Source organism: Podarcis raffonei, chromosome 6 (assembly GCF_027172205.1).
Source record: "Podarcis raffonei isolate rPodRaf1 chromosome 6, rPodRaf1.pri, whole genome shotgun sequence".
Taxonomy (NCBI): Eukaryota; Metazoa; Chordata; class Lepidosauria; order Squamata; family Lacertidae; genus Podarcis; species Podarcis raffonei.
The window spans coordinates 72,540,195-72,564,533 of record NC_070607.1 but is presented as its reverse complement, the minus strand read 5'-3'; the positions used below and the strand labels follow the sequence as shown (position 1 = coordinate 72,564,533).

At 44.7% G+C, this 24,339-nt stretch overlaps 1 protein-coding gene across 5 annotated transcripts in view; it reads left to right on the top strand.

The window, feature by feature from the left end:
• Window positions 1–24,339, top strand: part of EPB41L1 (erythrocyte membrane protein band 4.1 like 1) — a 169,149-nt gene that overhangs the window by 109,536 nt on the left and 35,274 nt on the right. For all 5 annotated transcript variants that reach the window (XM_053393989.1, XM_053393990.1, XM_053393992.1 and 2 more), the window contains exons 3-4: window positions 9,881–10,083; window positions 15,326–15,490. In XM_053393989.1, the coding sequence (XP_053249964.1) occupies window positions 9,895–10,083; window positions 15,326–15,490 (354 nt within the window). In that variant the 5' untranslated portion in view covers window positions 9,881–9,894. The remainder of the gene's footprint in view (window positions 1–9,880; window positions 10,084–15,325; window positions 15,491–24,339) is intronic.

Below are 24,339 nucleotides of genomic sequence, written 5' to 3'. Positions count from 1 at the left end.
TCCCTCTATCCTTTATCTAGGCAAGTAAATGGCATCATCAGAATTCAAGAACACCAGGCAAAAGCACTCAAGGGGTGCATGAAATTGGTCTGGGAAAGAAATATTGCCAGATAAAGAGACTTGGAGAGCTGCATCCCCCCCACCCCCCAGCAACCAGACCCAGATGTTGCAAGCAAGAGGGGGCAACAGACACAGGGCAGCAGCATTTCAGCATTTACTTATTGCTCTCGAAGTTGGCTAGGGGACACTATACATAGAAAGAAAAAGAAACACAATAATTATATAAACATAAAGTGGTACTCTGCTGTCACTTGCCTGATACTCAAGAAGCATGTATATTCTGGCTGGCAGATCAAAACCTGCCTATCTTGCTTCTAGATAGGGATCATTGGGAGAGGGGTAATACCCCCTTCACTTCCACACAACTACTAACAGTGCACTTCTGCATGTGACAGCTGCATTGAGTTCAATGTGACTTACTCCTGGTTGAGTGTGTCTAGGATTGCAGTCTTCCCCTTAGTAGACACCCTGCTATATTTTCTCCAGGCATTGATGGCATATATGTGGTAGGTGTCAGCTGCTTTCCTTCACGCGTGGCAGAAATGCAGGATTCACTGGAGAAACCGCAGTTGTCTGTACATGATACATTTATTAGAACTATGTTATTTTAGATGGGTGCATTTATCACAGCAGACAGGAAGACAATGAGTTATGAACAATGGTTCCCAGTGCTGATCTGTTCCGTTGTTTGCCATTTTCTTTGACTGTATACACCCAAATGCTGCCTCCTTGGTCTGACACGAGCAGTGTGTTGGAACCTGCCAAATAAGATACGAAACTTTTTTTTTTTAAGTGTTCCCTGTAAAAACATGGATTCTGTTGCAGTGGGTCAGATTTGTATGAACTGTACAGAACTTAGAATTTTACCATGTAAGGTTTTTTCTAGCCATGGGAGTTTCAATGTGGGCTTTCTGTGGGCATATTATGATACATGTTCCCAAACTACCAGAATAAATTGTATAGATGTGTATGCCAGTTAGAAGAATCTCTTCTATTAAAGGTATGTACAGATCCAGCCTTACTGTGACAACAGGATGTTTTTGCATTTAGGGCACAACTGTACATGATTCCCCATCACTGCCCATCACTCCTAACACAGGATGCTTGAAAAGCCAAGGCAGAAGGCAAAATCAGCCTCACTTCCTACTTTACAGGTTTGTGTCGGCAACCTGTGTTTCGAAGATGTGGCCTTCTGCTGTCATGTGTAGTTCTGTCCTAAAATCTTCCACTTGTGCCTGTAAAAGCCTGCTTTGCATGTTTTGATTGCTATGAAAAGCAACTGTATTTTTTAATTATTTTTTTTGCAGCCAACACATAGGGTGGTATCGAATACTTTTACCGTTTAGAGTAGACCCACTGAAATTAATTGACATGACTAACAATTCCATCAATTTCAGTGGGTTTAAGTCTTGAGTAGGACTAGCACTGGGTATTACCTACTAAGTGTGGGTCTAATACACAGGAGTAACAGTTTTTTTCAGGTGCCCTGGGCAAATCAGGGTTTCCAGGCGCATGCTTTAGGATGTACATTACATATTCACTTTACATGCTTGCTGCAAAAAGAACCCCACCAAAAAAACAAAACTCTGGTGTCTCACCTGAGGGGGTTTTTTTAACAGTAACTGTAATATGTACATCTGCCAGAAGCCTATAATTTTCACTCCTTTGGGATGTTCATTCTTTGGCCTCTTAAACAACTCCTTCAAAACGAAGCAAGGCAGGTTTGTGTGTCTCTAATATGCGGAGGGAACCACTCGAGGCCCACGCCAGGGACTTTTCAAAGCAATAGTTACAAAGACCTGAATGCAGGTGCTTTCTCCTTCAACAGGCAGAAAGACTTTGCACAGGGTGTGAACTCACAATGGAATTATGTGCTGCAGGAGCTTTCTGAGGAAAAAAGTAAACTCTGGATTTTAAAATGAGGAGAGGGAAGGGCTGGGTAATATGAGCCTGGTTGACATGTGTAGCCACACAAGTAAAGATAAGTATTTGCTTAATCAAATGCCATGCCCCAGGGCACAGGCTGATGGCGTGGGCAGGGTTTGTCAACACCATGCATTGTGTTCAGTGCCCAACCAGGCGCATGTTCTGAGCAAAGGGAGGTTAGGTTGGAAGCGCTGGGCAAAGGCTGTGGGTGGGGAAAACACAGAACTCGCACCCTGTTCTCCTGAGGTGAATTCTAGGTTATTGGTATGCTGCCCATCCTCACTAGGAAGCTCAGCATGATTTAGTAAAATGGTATGGGTGGATAGTAGCGAAGGCTGCTGTTCTGTGGCATGAACAGTTTCTGGTACTTCGGCAGTTTACTCCCACGATAAATCTGCATTGCTACAGCATCATTTTACACATGCAGAATAGATGAACCTTTGGGGAAGGGCTGTTGCTTGGTAGTAGAGCATGTGCTTTGTATGCAAAAGATCCCAGATTCAATCCCTGCCATCTCCTGGTTGGGGTGGGGAAAGGCTGTTTGAAACCCTGGAAAGCCACTCTCAGCCAATGTTGACGATACTTAGCTAGATGGACTAATGATGTGGTATAAAGCAGATTCCTATGCTGGCAGCTGATAGAGGAACCCCATAATTAGGACCCAGCATCTTTCCTTTGGGGATCTGAGTGGAAGACATTTTGTACTTCATCACATGTTGGTAGTCTTTGGTGGAAGGTGGTGATGGTGGTTTTTGCTCCAGCACTTCAAATCAACTTTAAGTGTGCAAACTGCATTTCCCGGTATGTGGTTCAATCCTATCAGAAAATAGCTGCAGTCTGGAAGTGCCAGAAGCCTTGCATGTTATACCTGTTGCTGCTGCACCATAAAATCTCTACTCCTAATCTACCTGCATGTTATTACAGCCAGAAAAGTGGGCACAGATTTATTTATTTATTTTTTTAAAAAAGAGAATCTGGGGCAAAGAGAAACAAGCAAGAAACTCCATAGTCTCCCAGTTCAGTAGCAGATAGAGAATCTCCAGACTGCAGCCTCGCAAACCTAGCAGGTGGACAGGCTTTTTTCTTCAGAGAGCAGAAATTTTCACAGTGCTGCTTTGAAGTGTGAAGGCAAAACCTTATGTGGGATCATCCATAAGCTCATTTTAGGTGAGCGTAGCACATGCTGTGTGTGAACCCTGCTGTGGTAAGAGGACACAGCATGGCAGTTTTAGTGTGTGAAAATTTCACTGCAAAAAAGGTATTTTGGGATAAGCAAGGGCACTTTCTTGTGGGTCACCAGCCCAGATAGGGGAAAAACAAAACAGAGTTCTCCTCCAGAAACTGACACTGTTGCTCTTCTTCTCCCTGTGTCTGTGATTTCCAGCGACTTGCTAATAGGCCAGCTACCTCTTAGCCTTTCCAGCCGAACCAGGTGGGATGAAAGGGAACTGGGCTCACCATGGATTCCCTTCCTCCTTTTCTTTGAGTACCCTTTGCAGGACATATAAAGCAAGGCTGAGGTGTTTTGTTTTTTCTTTGGGTAAATGGACAACTTTTGTATTGGGCTTTATCCCATGTCCTGTCCAAAACGCTGAAGTCCACCCACAGGCTCAGTAAACCCCTGTGAGCTCCACCTTTGGCTCCATTCCTGGGGCTCTACACCCATGTCCCATCTACCACACCCAAATGGTTCATTTCAAGAGTTAGTAACCAAACTACCTCTGCACCACAGATATCTGGATGGTTATCTCACATCTCATCCCAGTTGCAGTAGGTAAGAGTAGACAGCATCTCCTGTTCTTTCAGCTCAGCGATGGGGAGCCAGTGGCCCTTGAGAGATGTTAATGAACTACAACTCCTATCAGTATTGACCATGCTGTCTGAGGCTGGTGGGAGATGGTAGTCCGAGATGGGAGTCCAACAACATTGGGAAGGCTAAAGGTTCTCCAACTTTGCTTTAACAGATGACTGCACCTTCTGGTTATATAGCAGTGGATTTGTTCGGCTTTCGCTTTCCTGAATTTTCAATAGGATGTGTGTATTCATTGGTGGGGGTGTATATGCATACAGTGTGAGTACACACACACACACGCATATATATTGAACAAGAATAGAAATTCTGTGCAGAAACCCAGCTGGCATGATTGACAGCTCAGTTCTAACCACGTATACTCACATATTTTATTGGAATCAGTGGGGCTTCTGCCCAGGTAAGTGGGGCTAGGATTGCAGCCTTGTACAAAATCTTGGTAGCTTTGCAGCTAAAACATCATTAGCTTTTTACCTTGAAAATGGGACTCGTCAATGTCAAAGGTGCACTTAAGGAAATATTGTCCTCTCTTTTTTATGGGCTGTCAGTAAGAGAAGTTAAAAGTATGTCACTTCGAAGTGGCATTTTGAAATGGAAAAAAGTGTTATTTTGACATGTGCAAACATGCCATTCCCTCAATAACACCAACTTTATTCATATCAACATTTCAGGCTTGGAAATGTATTGTTCCTTTTGACATCTCTCCCACCTCCCATGTAGTACTGAAAAGAATTTGTAAGTGGCCAAAGTTCCAGGGAGCTTGGATGCTTGTCTCCTGGTCATCTCGAAATATATTTCTCTTACTTTCAGCCTTGATAGTAACATAAGATCGTAAGTAATTACCCATAGATAAATTAGGATAGGAGGTGGTATCTCAACCAAGGCTTTCCAGTGAGCAACAGCGATTTGACATCTAAACCCAATGCTCTGCACAACAAGCACTCATCCCGATGGGCCAATTAGATAAGGTGCTGCCTTATATAGAGTCAGGTCTCTGATCTGTTTAACATCATTCTTCTCAGAGAACCACTTCCACATTTGCCTTTCTAGAGATAGGGGAAATCTCTTCACCCCTCCTCCCCCAAAAAAGCTGTTACACGGTTTGGCAAAGCAAGTTATTTTCCTAACAAATAGGGCAGGGCTTGCCAACGTTTGTGGTCTCATAGGTACATTTGCAAACTGGTAATTCTGTCATGAGCAACAAGCACACACACCACAACCTATTCTACTGGTTACAGCAGAATGCTTCTTTCAAACCTAATTTTGGCCGGGGAGGAGATGGGCATCACATTGGTGATCTCTGTTATATTAGATTACCCAAATGAACAGTAATCTAACAGTTTAGCAACAAACCTGTCTTTAAGAGACTGGGGACTAGATCAATATTGGGCGTATTAATTAAGGATTACCAAAATGTATGTTTGAAGTGTTTAGCTTTATATAAAGGCTATTGCTATTGCTATTGCTATTGTTGTTGTTGTTGTTGTTGTTGTTAATGAAATGTCTATACTGCCCTTCATTTGATGATCACAGAGAAGTCTACAATATAAAAACACAAAAATACACACCATAACAACAAAAACAACAACACCCTGAAGATTACCTGTAGTTCTGAGAAACTATTTTTGGTTAGCACTCCATTGGTAGTGAAAGCTGAATTTGTTGTTCCAGCAAGAAAGACAACATGGTGCAGTGAGGGATGTACTCTATTTATTTCAAGCCTAGTAAGGACAACAATTACTGCTGCTATTTTTGTTATTATCATTATTTCAAATTGTATGCTGCTTTTCCACAAAAATGTGCCTCAGAGCACTACAGCAGAAATCCACATGAATGGGCACTGGGCACCAATAAGTTTGCAGCAGGGTCAGATCCTTCCTCCACTTTCTCATGAGCTGTAATCACCAGCACTCTATCCTTCCCATCCACTGATCTGGAGTCTGCTATGGTGGCAGCTAGCAAGATGGAGATATTTATCCTCTACTCCTTCCTCTTGGGCTGTGTTGGGCCAGCAGCTCTGGCAGTTGCAATCCCCTTCCATCCCCTTCCAATATCAGTAGCCCTTGCAAAGCAGCATTTCACAGAGTGGCTGGCATATGGGTCACTGCTCTATCTGCACTCCAGGTGCAGGAATAGGGAATGAAGAAAAGAGCTCCTTCCTGCCCACCAGAGCAGCCAGTTAAAGAGATAAGGGGGTCTGGAGGCTGGGTGTTTGGGAGGGGCAGGAGGAAAGAGTTGAGTTGTTATTTGTCTTGGATTAAATTCAATACAGAGAAGAACTCGGGGAGTTGCAGTGTAACACTCACCTTCATTAATGCTCACCTTCTGTTTAAGGTGAGCGTTTCAGATCACCAGGGTTCATATTCTGAGCCAAGGAAATGTAAACTTCAGCACGATCTGTGTGTTTGTCTTCCAAGGAATCTCTGTATATATAACCCTGTGTGGTTCCAAGGCATGTTTTAGAGGGCACAACCTCAATTTATGTGGGGGCTGAGCAGGCTTTTGCCTTCATTCTCACCTCATCTGGGCTGTCAGTGTGCTAAAAGGCATCCAACACTAGCTGCATGTTGGAGGGAAAGATCCGTGGTGGTGAACAAGTTGTCTTTTGGGAAAGTGTGTCTACTGTTGTTGTCCTTCACACTGAAGAACAGTTTATGGTTCTATAAACCTCTTGCCATCTCTCTGACCTCCAATACCGTTTAGCAGGAGATACATAGAGACGTAGAAGACTGCTTTATACTGAGACAGACCATTGGTCTATCTAGTTCAGTACTGTCTACACTGACTGGCAGCGGCTTTCCAGGGTTCCAGGCATGGAGTCTCACCCAGTTCTACCTGGAGATGCTGTGGTTTTAAATGGGGACCTGCTTGGAAAGCAGATTCTCTGCCCCTGATCTGCAGCTCTTCCCTGAAAGGCAGAGATTGCAGAGTATATCTTACATAGTTGAATATATTTCTGTGCTGTACTGTTGAATATCTGTGGCTGTCGTCTAGCTCTAGTCTGATGACTTCTAGCTTGCTACATCCTAGTCCCATCAGATGAGAGCGTGGGTAGCGCTGTGGTCTAAACCACTGAGCCTAGGGCGTGCCGATCGGAAGGTCGGCGGTTCGAATCCCTGTGACGGGGTGAGCTCCTGTTGCTCGGTCCCTGCTCCTGCCAACCTAGCAGTTCAAAAGCACGTCAAAGTGCAAGTAGATAAATAGGTACTGCTCCAGCGGGAAGGTAAATGGCATTTCCGTTCGCTGCTCTGGTTTTGCCAGAAGCGGCTTAGTCATGCTGGTCACATGACCCAGAAAAACTGTCTGCAGACAAACATCGGCTCCCTCGGCCAGTAAAGCGAGATGAGTGCCACAACCCCAGAGACATTCGCGCCTGGACTTAACAGTCAGGGGTCCTTTACCTTTTTTACTGTTGAATATCTGTGGCTGTCGCCTAGCTCTAGTCTGATGATCTCTAGCTTGCTACATCCTAGTCCCGTCAAATGAGAGCTTCATTTGCATCAGGTTTTCATGAAATCTCCAAAAGAGGCATGGTGGTACCTTGATGTATTTTTCTCACTCTCTCTGAAAAGATCAAGCCTTGCTTTCTTATACCAAGTCAGACCACTGGTGTATCTAGTTCAGTAGTAGTGGTGGTACTGTTAATTCCCTTGATATGGACACTATACTTCTGTTGATGCAGCCTAGAATAGCATTAGCTTTTTTTGGTGATGCATTGCACTGTTAATTCCTGTTCAGCATTTGGTCTACTAAAATCTTGTTTTTCAAGATCCTTTGTCAACTGTGAGTCCTGCTGTGCTGACTGTACTGTCCCTGGGATGGAACCTTAGTGCTGGGCACTGATCAATGATACTAGTCATTTGGAGAGATGTTGCTGGCTTAGCACAGACACCAGCGCATTAATCTATGGCCTTATGTGCAGCTATGTCTGCCATCTCATTAAGCCCAGATGACAATGTACGGGATAGGGTCAGCCCAACGGCTATGAGTCAGGGCTTAGCAACCAGCAAGTGCTTGCTTTTGAATTCTAATATCCTTGAGGATTGCATTTCTCCCAAACAAGGGAGTGGAAAGATCTGGTGCTATGGGCTTTGACACTGGCTAGATATAAGGCATCAAATGAGGCTGCGATTCCTTAACCTTCAGAGAAAATGATCTGGCTTTGAGTGCCGCACTAAAATTTTGTTGATATCCTTCCTGCTGTGCTTGAGCCTCAACTGGAAGTTATAAGCATTTGTGGCTGGGCAAGAATTCAGCAGTTCCAGATCAACCTAACCGCAGATGGGGTTAGCAAGCATCCAGGCACACCATGTCTAATTGTTCTAAATTTGTGTGTCGGTGGGCCATGCACATCAGTATACAGGCACTGCAGAAGTAAGATTGCTGGTGATCTGAAGCATGGGCTGTGGAAGACTTGCTCTGTTTGGTCCTACCGTTAAACACCATCTCTGAAAATGCCACCTACTGTTACCCACTGAAATTTAGCACAGGTTGCGTGAAAAACATTCACCCATTACCTACCAAAATGTAAGCTCAGTTTGACTTTCTATAGTATTGCATCTATAATATTGCCATAAATACATGTGGTATTTTGCTAAGCTGTGTCCTTCAGGAGCATAGGCAAGAAGCCACACTTTTTAAATAAGTGTTCACGGGGAGAGAGCATCTTTGGCTTCCTCTTCATCTCTTGAGCTCTTCAAAATGCAACTTTGAATATGATTGTTGATTGCCTTCCTTTTTATAGAAGAGTTTTTCTGTGTAGCAGGGATGGCTAATCCCCAGTTTGGGAGCCTCACTGTCCCTCAAGCAATTTTTTTCTGGCCCTCCAAAATCCCATCCATTAAAGTAGACATGGTGATGGGGAGAATGAAGCTCAGTGCTCTGGTAAGTCACCTCTGTCCCCAGGCACCACATGGATAATGTTATGAGCAGAGAGGGGAAGATCACCCACCCCCCTCAGCATGGATCAACTGATGAAGGAGGGGGTCTCCTTCTGTGTGCACCCCCTCCCTCCATGTGAGAATGTGTGGGGTGGCCACACCCACTGCTGTCATTCTGCCCCCTGAAGGTGAATGCAACACCCCATGCTGTATAGAACAGGAGTCAGCAAACTTTTTCAGCAGGAGGCCGGTACAGTGTCCCTCAGACCTTGTGGGGGGCAGGACTATATTTTTTTTTTGGGGGGGGGAGAATGAACGAATTCCTATGCCCCCCAAATAACCCAGAGGTGCATTTTAAATAAAAGGGCACATTCTACTCATGTAAAAACACGCTGATTCCTGGACTGTCCACGGGCCAGATTTAGAAGGCGATTGGGCCGGATCTGGTCCCCGGGCCTTAGTTTGCCTACCCATGGTATAGAAGATAGTTTTGCAATCCTTAAGGTTGGTTATTTTTAGAGTATCTTTCCCAAGGTCACCCAGGGGGAGTTCCCTCACCTAGGAGTGCTAGATAAGCTTTGAAACGTAAGGGGCACCCTGGAGCTGACTTGCCTGTTCTCCGGATCTCCATGACGCTCAGTCATTTTGAAAGGAGTACTCACTGGGTTCTGTGGGGCCCTGAATTTCTGCATGGATGTCCAGGGTTGAGAAACTTTGACCCTCCTGATGTTGTTGCCCTACAGTTCCCACTATCCCCAACTATTGGCCATGGTGGCTCAGGCCAATGGGTGTTGGAGTCTAATGACAACTTAGAGAGCTGGTGGTTCCTTAACCTTGGCTTAACCTGAAAGAATACCGATTTAGCAGCCCCGTCTTTGAGTTTCAAAGCAATAATAAGTGTAGATATAATCTCATTCCATCAGGAGATCTTTACTGCAAAGATATCCCATCCTCCAATGCAGCATCTCAGCAGGGTGGGGTGTCTGAGATTGGCCTGCAGTGTCCAAGTGGCAGACTCAATGATTGTGCAGATTTGATTTAGAAGCCTCTTTTTCAGGGATGCTGCTGTGCAATTTCCTGGTTCTGAGACATCACCAGGAGGGCAAGTGCGTCCCTACAGATTCAGAAAGCAATTGTTTTGATAGCCAGGATTGCACATTTTAATCCCTTCCTTGTTCTTCTCATCTTACCTTTGCAAATGCAGAATAATTAGTAACCATGACGACAGAGACGGGGCCAGATTCGGAGGTGAAGAATGCCCAAGAGGAAACTCCGCAGCAGCCTCCAGAGGAGGCAGCGAGTGGGCCGAACGCAGTGACCGGTGGCTCCACACCCACGGCAAACAGCCAGGAAGCCGAGGCGAATGAGAAGCCTGGTGCCCACAGCGACGCGAAGCATGCAGAGCGGGTGAGTTGAGATGGCTGCTGAGAGTGCTGAGCCCGGGCCTAGACAGTGTTTTCAGTGCCTAGCTCAGCCCTTGTCCTTCTCAAGCAATAAAGAAGAAAGTGCCTTTGAGCAACAAGAAGACTCATTCATATGCAGAAATTTTGCACGTGCCAATTTGATAGGGACGCGGGTGGCGCTGTGGGTTAAGCCACAGAGCCTAGGACTTGCCGATCAGAACGTCGGCAGTTTGAATCCCTGTGACGGGGTGAGCTCCCGTTGCTCGGTCCCTGCTCCTGCCAACCTAGCAGTTCGAAAGCACGTCAAAGTGCAAGTAGATAAATAGGTCCCGCTCCGGCGGGAAGGTAAACAGCATTTCCGTGCGCTGCTGTGGTTCGCCAGAAACGGCTTAGTCATGCTGGCCACATGACCCGGAAGCTGTACGCTGGCTCCCTTGGCCAATAAAGCGAGATTAGCGCCTCAACCCCAGAGTCTGCCACATAGATGCAACTTTAGAAGTCACTGCTGTAATTTAAATAGGTGACTTGTCTTCCTGCCCAATTTGCTGTCCAGGCACTATTAATGGTCAACGTAACGGCCCCTTCTTTCCCTTTTTATGGTTTTTCATCTTTAAACTATACTTAGACCTGACAGTCCTTCAAGTCAAGGAGAATCCTCTGTAAAGTAGGACATCCTAGTTTGAGTCCATTGCAGCTGCAGCTTTGAGATGAGCCTGGATTGGCTTTCTTCACTCAGTTCCAACTTCAGCATGTCAAGCAGTTGCAGCTGAGTGTCAGAAGCCAATTTGGGTTTAAGCTCAGGGTGTGGAAGGCGGCAGATTTATGCCCAACCTGGTACATAGCAACACAGATGGAAGTCAGCACAGGACCAAAACCTGCCCTGGGCTCAAACTGCTGCAGGGGCCCTTGTTTTCACTCACTGCTGAATGCCAGTGGTCAGTCTGTGCTCTGCTGTGTAAGAGAGGAACTCCCATGTTGGAGAGAATCGATTCTAGGCAGGCTTAGATCTGGTATATTTTGTAAAGGGGGTTGGGGTGGGTTATGCATCCTCCCTGTCTAATAAAATGTTCCAGGCAGCTAATGGTATAAAAAACTAAAATGCAATAAAGAGCAATAAATAACAGTATAAAATAAGAGGCATGAACTGCTGATAAAACAATTTAGAAGTTTGAATATTTAAGTGTCTGGGAAATTGATTATGATGATATATAACTGTAGACAAGTCTCTGTCTCTCCCCCCACCTCCCCTAGCGATGCCAGAATTTAAGCCTGTCTAAAATCTATTCTTCACCTGGGAATAGTATATTGTGGGGGCGGGCGCATGGCAGGGGCTCTTGCCTAAGAGTTCTTTTATGACTTCCCCACCCAACATGACTTCTTGCTCCTTGTTTGCTGGTTGAACTACATGTGCAAAGACTTCTGCCCACGTTGTTCCTCTTACGCTGTGTTTAGCAGACCATTTTATTCTGGCAGGCTTTTGTTGTATGTGGCAGATAATTTTTTTCCCCTGCTTGGTTTTAACTGCTGTTCCTGTCTCTCATGGGTGGGTTGCTTTATATTGTTTCTCTTATTAAACTGCAGTTTTAAATGTTGTAATTCACCCTGAGTTGTGCATTTGTACCAGAAGGGCGGGGGATAAAAATGTTTTAATAAACAAATTAAATGCCAGGGTGCCCTTTGCCACCTGGTTGATATTTCTTCCCTACTCTCAGCCCTGTCCCCCGTTTTCCCTCAGCCTGTTACTGCATGGAGAATGCAAGAAAACACCACCTACATCTATAGTTTCTTTTTAGTCATCATTCTTTTTCTTTACTCGATTTCCTATAAAGATGCCTTGCTCCTTAATGGTGTCCCAGAGTTTCTCAACCCTTCAGGGGAGGAGCTGTAACTGAGTGGTAGAACACAGGTTTTACATTAAAATGGTCCCAGATTCAATCATTGGCTTCTCCACGTAGGGCTGGGGAAATATTCCTGTGTGAAAACATAGAGATTCCTTTTGTCACTGTTGACAGTACTGAGCTAGATGGACCAACTGTGTAAAATAAACTGTTGGCTGCGGTTCATTAGTTGGATGAAAATTCCAGGTATGACTGCTCCCAGGTTTGCTTCAGAAAATACCTGGGAAGGAATTGCACCTGGTGCTGTGGGTTAAACCACAGAGCCTAGGACTTGCCGATCAGAAGGTCGGCGGTTCGAATCCCCACCACGGGGTGAGCTCCCATTGTTCGGTCCCTGCTCCTGCCAACATAGCAAATTGAAAGCACGTCAAAGTGCAAGTAGATAAATAGGTACTGCTCCGGCAGGAAGGTAAACAGCGTTTCCGTGTGCTGCTCTGGTTTGCCAGAAGCGGCTTAGTCATGCTGGCCACATGACCCGGAAGCTGTATGCCGGCTCCCTCGGCCAATAAAGCAAGATGAGCGCAGCAACCCCAGAGTCGGCCACGACTGAACCTAATGGTCAGGGGTCCCTTTACCTTTACCTTACACCCAGAGACCAGAAGCTAAATGGCCTGATGGAGCAGCTGCTCTGACGTTTTCTGGACAGTGATGAAAGGGCCAATTTCATGACCCAGAGTTGGCACTGAGTTGCTTGGAATGCCTTTTTTGAGGTATAATAATGAAAAGTGCTATGGCCTTCATCCTCTTGTAAACCAAGGACCTTTGTGAAAGCAAAAGAGGCACCTTATCATCTCCCAGATTAATCTCCAAACCAGGATTTTCCTCATCAGTGCAGTGGGAAGGTCGTGGTCTGTTTTCCATTACAGATGAGTGAGCAGCCTGTGGCACTGTCTTGTTGCTGCATACGAAGATACATGAGACGGCATGGAAGTCTTATAGTGATGGAGAATCCATATGGATCTTATTCTATCAAGGTCGTATGTTTGACCTTGCCCATCTGCCAGATAGATATTTAATTCTCCCTTAAACTTAATTTATATACAGGGGCCCTGTTTCGCCCCTGAAATATAATGAAGCAAGGAGTGTAGCTGAGTAGCGTAATATTCAGATGTTGTTCCAACCCTAAAAGCCATTATAAATCCCTTTACAAAAAATTATTCTCAGTTGGGGAGGGCACACTTGCTGCTCATTCAGTATGCCATGCTTGGTGGAGGGGAAAGCCAGAAAGCAGAATCAAAGTGGACAGATCATATAAATGGATTGGCAAATAAACATTGGGTCCTTTTCTTCAGGGGTGAAAAATAATAATTTAAGCCCTTGGAGCAGGATGCAGTGGCTAGGATAATATTTACTCCCCCTCCCAATTTTTCAAAATACCCTCAAAGCCCTAATTTCTAAAACGTGAGGATTGAGTAGGGAAAAATCTGCCCCTCTCAGATGCCGCATCATCTGCCAAAAGTCCTCTCCATTTGATATGCATGGAAATTATCTGGAATGATTCTGGGCCACCTGAGAGCACTTTGCATTTGATAAGCACAGAGCAGCTACTTGCTTGGTTTGGAAAATGCACTCAAAGCTACTTGTAGTTGTCCAGAGCTGATTTGAACATCTGTTGTTGGTCAAAGGTTGTTTATGTTTAGATCACCTTAAGCTACAGTTCTAAGCGTGCTTCCGTGGAAATCAGTTCCAATGAACTCAGTGAAATTTACTTTGAAGTAAACATTTCTTCAGCTACAAGTTAGGAAATCGGCCACTCTGAAGATCTGCTTGGGGGCACTCGTGTGCTCATGCGTTAGAAAACCACAAAAGGAGAGACAATAGTTCTTCTGTATGTTGATTCAGAAGACTCTTTTTGCCAGGGGCATCAAATGAAGATATGGATGAGTGAATGTTGTACTTCTTTTATAGAGGGCAGTTAGCGCTGCCCAGCAAGCATTGCCAGTGCGTAAGCTTCTCTCTCTAGGTATTTTTGTCCCAGGCTAGAGATTGTCAGCTAAAACTAACCTTCCGCCAGTCCCCTTTTCCCCCTGGGGTTCATCTTGGTCGAATGTGTCTCTGTAATTGTGAAGGATTGGAATTGCAAGAGAACGCAGCTCTGATCTTTCCACCAAGGGTTGGATTGATGTCCAGTTTGCCACCAAAGGGAAATGCCTCTCCTTCATAACTGCTGTGTGGGCTGAAGCTTATTTTTTGACAGAAAGTTGCCTTTTCCACCCAGCAATTAACAATGGGAGAGTGCTAAGCCAGTGGCAATTTGCAGTGTTCTGATTCTGAATCTTTTTTTAAATTTTTAAATTTAATTTTACATATATTTTCCAAAAATCATATAACATATATTCTTATCTTATACAAGAAGCAATTTGCCCATCAGAGGTTATTTTACCCACTTGGGACTTCACCTATTGCTTTTTGGTTTTCTTATTTCCCTCCCACTGTGGGAGCATTCAGATAAGACTTTGCTGGGCAGCAGCATAAAACCACTACCAGAAAGAAGTGTGATCACAGCACTTGTTGAAGGGGTGTGTGTTCAGGGGAGAGCATGTTATGCTGAAGAAAGCTAAAGGATCTGGCTTGTACATGTGATGCAAATCTTATACATTTGCCTGTGTTGTTTTGCATTTCCCCCCTTTTCTGCTAGCTGTGCTATATAGCTAGAGCTGCTGTATAGGACAGCGAAGTCCTTTGGCCCTGAATACCAGAATGATTCCATAGATCCCTCCATCACGTAATAGGTATTGACAATATAACAAGAAAGACAGGCCCTGCCACAGGCTTGCAAAAGGAAAGACAAGAGAATTGGGGGAGCTGGGGATAGATGCAAAGGGAAGATGAGCAGAGAAGAGTAATCATCCTGGTTGCCCAGTTATGGAAAGGAGCTATAGGCCACCTCCAGTTTCTGGGCATAGTGAAATTATTCTCTATTTCAGGAGTCTGGGCATGCTGTTTCAGTGGATTCAGTCACCTGCCCACACACCGGCTGAGTAATTGAGACCCACCTGGTTAGTCTACCACCACACATGGTTTGCATAAACTAGCACAGACTACATGCCCTGCATGACTTCTTGCAAGAAGAGAAGTCTCGCAGGGATGGGTTTTTTCTTAAGAAGAGTTGTGGTGTTCTGTGGGGAGGAGAAATAATTGCTATTCAGGTGATTCAAGTTTCACTCTTGGTGGTGCTCAGCAGTGCAGTGGGGAGCTGCAGGTTGGGCACCCCCCGACCCCAGTGTGGGGAAACAACGTCCTGTTTCCCCATTAGAATGAGGATGCTTAGTTCATAATTCAAAGGGCCCAAACATGAGCAAAGAATAACAATACTGTATCTGCTTCGCATCTCTTCCCCCATCCCAGGCTGTGGACATGGATGAAAAAGACTACAGTGAAGCAGATGGAATATCTGAGAAAACCACTCCCAGCAAGACCCAGAAATCCCCTCAGAAAGTCACCAAGAAGCTCAAGAGTGCCATCTGCAGAGTGACCCTACTTGATGCCTCAGAGTATGAATGTGAAGTGGAGGTAAGCAAGGGGACTAGATTGCTTGACCTTTTAAGCTACTAGTGGGGAATCTACAGGCCAAAGGCCTGGTTAGATCCACCAAGCCTCCTCCTTTGGCAAATGCATGCCCTCCTACCCTCCACCTGATGTATTGTCAGGTGTGGGGCAAGTAAACCCCTGGCTAAACTAAATGGGGGAGTTGAAAGTACTGCAGATCAGCTGATTGGTGGTGCCTGCAAGGCGGTGCTTTCAAAGGGGTTTCTAAAAACCCAACAATCATCTTTCAAAGCGATGCACAAGACAACACTTTGCAAGGGTCACCTGATGTCATTGTGATGTCAGATGGGTGATTGACTGGTGGGTGGCATCGCTCACCTTCTAAACTTGGCCTGCAAGGGCTGGAGGTAACAAACTGGCTGACTGCCGAGATCCAGTTCTCTCTTAAGTGTATCCTGCAAAGTTTATGCGGCCTGAGTTCCCTTCCTCTGGGAATGGTACCCAATAAAAAGCACCTTTTATAAAAGAATGAGTCCGTAATCAGTGTTTTGCAACAATTAATGCTTTCAACTCTGCCAAAGACACGTGTGCGTGCGCACTTAACTCCCCATAGAGATGCACATGGAAGACAGGTGTGAGTGACTCATCCATTTCTGAGCGTAGGCTACTTGCTATTTGTGTATTTTGGTGAAAATGTAGGCAATGTGTGTGCATGAAAGAGAGAGAGCTTGTGTAACTGTTAACCTGACTGGGATCCCTCGAGAAGAAGGTTATTATTAATAGCATGCAAGGGAGAAGCTTAGGCATTATAAAAAGCCTATTGCACAACCTCATTTGTATGATATCCCTCGCTTCATTTCCACGGACATTTATTCCTCTGTGCAGGATGGAATGATATCCCAAATAGTGACTTGTATCGCTGTGGAGACAAAAATCCTTGCTCTGCATCAAGTGAATGGAGAGCAATCCATTCTTTACTTGATCGCTGAAGAAAAAGGGTTTCATTTTTGAACATCTTGGATGGGAGAGGAAACGACGTTTGCCCTTCACTGAAGAACATGAACACAAGAATGTCTGTAATGCAAAGTCTTTTTGCTCCTCATCAAAGCGAACAGGCCTTTGTTCTTCAACTTTGGGTTCCCAGATGTTGTTGGACTACAATTCTCATTATTCCTGACCATTGGCTAGGCTGGTGGGATGATGGAAGTTGTAGTCCAGCAGCATGTGGGGACCCAAAGTTGAAGAACCCTGGAATAAACGACACTTTGGGAAGCATTAATGGTCCGGGGAGTGGGGATCCTCTTGCTCCCTGCTGCACATTCTCTTGGCCCCAGAACCTACAGTATCCCCTATCAAGTGTTTACTAGATTTTCTTTCATCTCTTTGCACCTGCAAGTGAACACTGAACTTCTATGTGGCATCCATGCATGTTTGCAGCTGGGTTCCTGGGATGTTGCTCCTATCATCACTTGTGGCTACTAGCCTCTCCATATTACTATTTTAAAAAATGGGTTTGTACTTCAGTGCAACAAGGAGATGCATTTTATTATAGAATTTGTATTTAACGTATGTAGAACCCTTCATCACTTTTCACAGAAAATCTGTGGCTTCTGTATTTCTGTATCTTCTACAAGGACAACTCTTCTGGTGTTCCTGTCTTTCCCCTGGGGTGGACTGTGGTAATCTTTCATACTACGGTGCCCTGTGCAAAGCCAACATTTGGCACCCTCAAATGAATCTTCTCAATTATGGGTCTTCTCAATTTTGCACCCCCTCAGATCAGCACCTCTGTGGGGAGACCTCCCAAACTGCCCTAAATCTGGTGCTGCTTTCACCATCAGCAAGTCCATACTATCAAAATGAAGGCTCAATACCCATGCAGTTTAGAGCAGGAGAAGGCCAGTCTGTACCATGTGATTGCTGTTCCAGTGGGAACAAATAAATTTAAGACTTTTCTGTTGGCCCGGAGCAGCAACAGTGTGGTGTGATTGTTGTTCTCCCACAATCTATAGCGGGCATTCACACCATATGAACCACAGAGCAATAAGTAGGCACATGCAAGTGACGTATGCCTCCTCTTTGAACGCCAGTAGCTGGGAATCACAAGTGGGGAGAGTGTTATGATTTCAGGAGCATCACAAATGGGATATTTTAAATACTTCCTAATTATGCAGTATTCATGGATGCTAGGATTGCCAGTGACTACTATCCATGATGGCTATGTGCTACCTCCAGTGACACTAGCAGTCTGCCTCCGGATTCCAGCTGCTGGGAGTCACAGGTGAGGTGAGCAGTGTTCTACTCTGGTCCTGCTCGAGGGCTTCCCATAGGCATCTGGTTGGCGTCTGTGAGACGAGGAAGCCGTATTAGGTAGGATCCAGCTGTGCTGTGGTTACGATGCGTTAAAATTGCCTCAAGTGGTTTTGCCTGCAGTGAACCAAGTGAGAGCATGTGCTTCTGAGATCATGCAGGAACCTCTGGGGGCACGTTCTCACTTCATCTCTGCCTTTGGCCAAATGCATCCAGACCCCAGTTGTCTATAATGTGATCACCGTAAAAATTAGGTTTGCCATACAGAGTTGGAAGTCCGAAGACATACTGGTTCAAAAACTGGTAGGAGGTGGAGCAGGAGGGAACAGCTGGTAAACAGTCAGCAAACAGTCAAAGCTAAGGGTTCAGTTTCCTACTGGTATTGCTATAAAAAGGAAGAGTTGGGACAGTCCATGGAATCTGGAGAGCCTAGCTGGCTTTAGTTGGATGGAAGTGGCAGTGGAGAAGAGCATGCACAGAAGGCAGAGGGGGAAATGTGTGTGCAAAAGAGAGAGAGAGGTGGAGGATGAAGGAACACAAGGGATGTAGAAGCTGGGCAGGTGTGTCTAGTACAATTTCAAAACTTAGTGTTATTTTTAGTGCATTTTTAAAGAGAAATTTGTAGACCCACTACTTTTCTACGGCTTTTAGTGCTGGAGGTAGATTGGGTTGTGATACGTCCATATTTTGAGTCCCCAGTGTGGTGCCCATGGGCACCATGGCATCCACAGGTATCTCCTTGGTACTCACTAAGGACCTCTGCCTCTCCCAATTTTGGGGGGTTGGTTGGGAAAGGTTGCCTCTCTTTTTGGAAGGTTCCTGGTTTTGTTTGTCTGCACTGTATTTGAGCATTTCTTGGGGCGTGGGGGAGGACTCTGAACATAGGCAGTTACTCTTCTGTGAAATGGATATTTTATGTTGCCAATTAGTTTCTTAGATTTCCCAATATACCCTGAGGTCCAAAAAGGTTGGTGACCCCTGGTTCATAGTATATTTGTGCTGAGTTGTCATTTTGTGCTGGTCTTTTTAGGGGGAATCAAGAACTGAATGTTTTTCTTTCCACTTTGTGTGCAGATGAGTTGGGTTTTTTCCTCCACAACAATGCAAACTGGGGAGCATGTGCATATACAGACGAAATTAGCTATATGCATTGTGCATAGAAATGGGTTACTTAACAGCTGCCACATGGAGCTATTTAAGGCAGCCCTGTGCTGCTGCTATAATGTATGCAGGCTTCTACAAACAAGGAGGGACCTCTAGCCAGCCAAAGTTGGCCAAGACCCTCCCAGATTGATGGGAGAGGACACCACACAGCTTTTACCTTGTGCCGTGCAATCCTCTCTGCAGGAGACCATAAGAAGTGCCTGGTGGATCAGGCCAATGGGCCCATCTCATCCAGCTTCCTGTTTTCACAGTGGCCAATCGGATGCCTGCAGGGAACCCATAAAGAGGACCAAAGTGCATTAAATGCATGGGATTGTGGCATCTCTCTCTCTCTCTCTCTCTCTCTCTCTCTCTCTCTCTCTCTCTGGCAAGGGGACAGTTCCTGATCCTTTCTTTTACAAAATCTTGGGAGATGCAATTATAATCTGGCTAATAGGCAGGTGGCTTGCTGGAGACTAAATAAAGTAGACTTTGATTGGTGGTGGCATTTACTGAGTGGCTAGTAAACTTGGGATTAAGTCTTGTTTGTACTTCCATACCCTATTCTTTGTGCTAGCTATGACTTTTAAATCTCTAAGCAGGCTGGGCACTGTATGTATTGGCAGACCCCCTCCTGAGTTGCAATGGGCTACTGTGACTGCATACCCCTGACCAGTTGCCCTCTCCCATAGTCTGATGGATTCAAGTGTGTGTGTGTGTGTGTGTGTGTGTGTGTGTGTGTACACATGAAGTTGGGTGGCTGGGACAGAACAGGGATTCTGTTGGTTTTACTGCCCATCACGCTGCTTAACAGTCTCCCTGAGCTACGTGGGGGGTGGTCTTGGGTTTGGTGCAGGAGTCCCCTGGCTTGTTTTGCTGGTGGGGGAATTTAGCATTCACTCTGAGGATCCCCTGTCACAGATGTGGCTCAGAAGTTCATGCCCACCACGACAATCATGGGTCTGTCTCAGGATACCTGGCCCTTCCCATGCTGCAGGGCACACTCTGGATGGTAGTGATATTAGAGTGGAAGAATAGTTCATTTGTCATGGTTGGGTCACTGGAACTCAGAGCCATTGCAGGGGTGAGGAGTTGATTAGGATGGTCTTCCCAGGAGTAGGATGGAGCTGGGTGGTTTCCTGATGGCTCTTGGGGAGTTTCCTGTCACCTTGGCAAGTGATTCTGTCGAAATCCTGGAGAATCTCTGGAATAGAGACAACTGACAGGGACATACTAAGGGCATTTTCAGTAATGGGTCCTGCATTCTAAAACTTCCCCCCTGATGAGACTCACCAGAATTCATTGTTACCTGGTGTTCAGAAGATGGTGTTAAATCCTTTTGCCCACATTTGGATGCTGCCCCTGACATGTTACCCCCGAGTGGGGGTACAACCAGTGGGGCCTGGAAAGTTTCATGTTGTTGTTGTTTAGTCGTTTAGTCGTGTCCGACTCTTCGTGACCCCATGGACCAGAGAACGCCAGGCACCTCTGTCCTCCACTGCCTCCCGCAGTTTGGTCAAACTCATGCTGGTAACCTCGAAAACACTATCCAACCATCTCGTCCTCTGTCGCCCCCTTCTCCTTGTGCCCTCCATCTTTCCCAACATCAGGGTCTTCTCCAGGGAGTCTTCTCTTCTCATGAGGTGGCCAAAGTACTGGAGCCTCAGCTTCACAATCTGTCCTTCCAGTGAGCACTCAGGGCTGATTTCCTTCAGAATGGAGAGGTTTGATCTTCTTGCAGTCCATGGGACTCTCAAGAGTCTCCTCCAGCACCATAATTCAAAAGCATCAATTCTTCGGCGATCAGCCTTCTTTATGGTCCAGCTCTCACTTCCATACATCACTACTGGGAAAACCATAGCTTTAACTATACGAACCTTTGTTTCATACCCCTGGTTTAAACAGACCAATATAATGATGAAACTGGTTTTGTTCCTAGACGTTATGATCTATTGATTGTTTTCATCAATCATTTCTCTAATGCACCTTGGAAGCTGGACTGAATAATTTGGGAGTGTGGGGAATCAGAGTGAGGGATGGGCTAAATAAATAAAGTGAAATAAAGGACTGAGAGGAGGTGAAAAAGATCAGAGATGGTCTGTTGCTTTGATCTCTGACACTCCTGCAGCTCAGCTCTTTAGCTGACAACTCCCAACAGTGAGATTCAAGAGTGAGTTTTTACTGAGTGCAAAGCGACTGATTGTTACAGAGATGAAAGTTCTCCTAAGCAGCCAAAAATGGGGAGGGGGAGGGGGTGGTGGATGAAAATAGATTATCCTAAGAACTTTCAAAGCTAAAAAGGTGGGCTTTTTCAAAGGCATAAAAGGGCTCATGGAATTAGTCGTCCTGTGAAGACTGTGGCTGTTATTTGTCCATAGAAGAACATGCAGAAATCTCTGTCATTATGTTTTTCCTAGTTTACTAACTCAGGACCCCAAATAAATGCACACCCTTGACATTCCTTAGGAATTAGCAAAGCAAAAGCTTTGCAAACCAGAGGTTCCAGGTTCAGTCCTTGGCTAGGGATGAGCAAATCTGTCAATTTTGGTGCTCTCAGTTTTTCATTTTTTTCCAGTCTTACATTCAGTACTCCACATTTCTGCAGTGATTTGTGATTTTTGTAGTATTAATAAAATCCTAATGAAAGACTTGCTCACATCTTTTTTTTTTTACTTGCTCACATTTTAATGTGAATTTCTTCCAATAAATATATATATATTGTATGCAGAATTGACAAATGCACACATTTTTCCAAGCAGTTTTCCCTAAAAGAATGCATCTTTGTACACATTGTTTGGGTTAAAGCACTGCATTGTGAAGTTTGGATAAGTGTGAATTTCAAAGAATAGCTGTGTTTCTGATCATGTATTGGTTAGAGGCGTGTGAATTAGGTAGTTTCTCATTAAAATGTAAACAAAAGTGCATTTCTTGCCTATCCCTATCCCTGCCATCTCCAAGTAAATCTGGGGAAGGCCCCAGTTAGATGGGCCATTAATAACAGGCAGCCTGCTCTATTCCAATACAGTTTATTGTCTATGTTAGGTGAGTGTGATTTTTATTAGGGTTAGAGTTAGGCATCGGGAATGTGTCATCTGATGAGAGTTTCAAAAGACAATGGATAATCAGGCAAGATGAGGCTCAGATGGTTTAGATTTAGAAGAAGCTTTGTTGGGGAAATTAACATGGAAATTAGTAGAAATGTGGGTAGTGGTGGGTATTCTAGCATAGGGTGCATACAAACAGAGACTGAAAGGAGAAGAAATGAACAACAGCAGGAAGGAATATAAGCGGCAGTGAGGAAGTTATATGGTATGCGGTTGACTGGCAGAGAGCTTTTAATCTAAGGACTAGAATCTTGAGATGGATCCGAAGCATGATGGAAGGACCAGTTCTGGGGCTGAAGGAAACGGCGGACATAATCATAGCAACAGGAGAGAAAGATTAGTTTAGTAGAGAGGCTTTCTGAACTGACAGCAAATAAGTATGAAAAATCTGGCAGTTTCTTGATCAATGTTCTTCCTCCTGCAAGCAGCTTAGAAACCAGCATTTTATTATCTTCTACCAAACACATTATTGGTGCCTCCCCCATTCATTGTTGTTTAGTTGTACAGTGCAGGCTGTCACTCAGGAAAGCTGATCTCCTGAACCTGCTTTCAATTAAAATAAGAAGACTGGAAAAAGCCCATGTTAAATGCCTATATTGATTCACTGCCTTTTGCTGTGCCAGGTTAATGAGGAGTCTCTCCATACAATGAAGTGATTTTGTGGGGAAGAAAGTTAATTGCTTAATTTAAAAAGGTTTCTGTTGGCATTTATTGCCTCTTGCTTGTATAGCTGTTGCTCCTCATTTTACAAATCTAAGTGCTGGCATATCAAGTCTTAGGATCTGGCTCTTAAGTTGTGATGCTATTGTCACTATTAGCAAGAGTATTTTCATCTCCATGTCATTGGGAAGACTCTGGAGAAATCTTCGTGAGGCTAACAGGTCTATCATTTATTATTCTTTATTTTTGAAAGCAGAGGGCTGTATCCAAAGTTCTCTGTCCTCTGGTATGAGGACTCTTGCACTAACAGATAGGTGAATTTAAATACAGTGATACCTCAGGTTAAGTACTTAATTCGTTCCAGGGGTCCGTTCATAACCTGAAGCACCACTTTAGCTAATGGGGCCTCCTGCTGCCACCACGCCGCCAGAGCACGATTTCTGTTCTCATCCTGAAGCAAAGTTCCTAACCTGAAGCACTATTTCTGGGCTAGCGGAGTCTGTAACCTGAAGCGTATGTAACCTGAGGTACCACTGTATTGTGCAACTGAAGAATCCAATGCAACAATTGAAAAAAACTTGTTGCAAAACCGATCACACATCCTACTGTGCAACAAAATTACCAGCACCTGCTTATTTTGGATACAACTCAGATGAGAGTGAGTGTGAAAACACACACACACACACACACGAGTGGCATGCAATTGGAGGAAGAAGGGAGGCACACTGAGAGGGGGTAAGTGAGTGATTAAAAATATGGCAAAAGTTTGAGTAAAGTCGGGATGAAAGGAACTGAGAAGGAAATGGCAATTTTAAACAACAGCAGAAGTTGTGAGTGATGGATGGATGGATACTAAGAGGGGGAAAGTGGCCATTTTAAACAACGACAAAAGTTTGAATATCCTTGTAATATTTTTTGTTTGGTGCATCCCAAAGGTTTAGCAAAGCCAGGGTGTAAATAGACACAAGATAGTTTGCAAGGGTATTCATATTTATTGTTTAGTAGTAGTGTTAATTTCCCCTAGAAATTTGCCTCACAAGGGCATTCCCACATGTTCCCTGGCGTGCTCTGCAATGCCAGCAAATTGGAGACAGGTTCTCACTAATGTAAGAGTATAATGTCAACAAGATACTGTTTTTAACTCAGTTTCCTTTACTTGGGCAGAGGTCATTGTTAACTGCTTCCTCCCCCAAACTTCATTCCACTCTGAGTCTTTGATCTTCTGGATGTCTTGTTCCCAAATTTTCCTCAAAACTTGCAACTCTCCGATATCTTTCCCCAATAACGTTTGCTATACCTTTCTGTCCACTTGTTGCATCAGGACCAGCTGTTTGAATGTTGCAAGCCCCATAGCGACTCTTATCAACTTGATAAGAAGTTACCTTGGCGTATTATTAACCGCCACCCCTCCCAGTTATAAGGGCTACAAAATAACAGTATTTTGCTCTGACAACTGCATGTGCTGTCTTTTTCCGTTTGTGCAGTTGCCATGTTGCTGCTTGGGTCTTTCCCTTGGTCAGGAAGTATATTGTGTTGTTTTATTTTATTTTTGTAACCTAGGGAAAATGCTACATCTAACTACTTACCTGTAATAAATGGTGCATACTCACTCACCCACACCCATGCACACACACCAGTGAGTAAATGGTCCCTCTC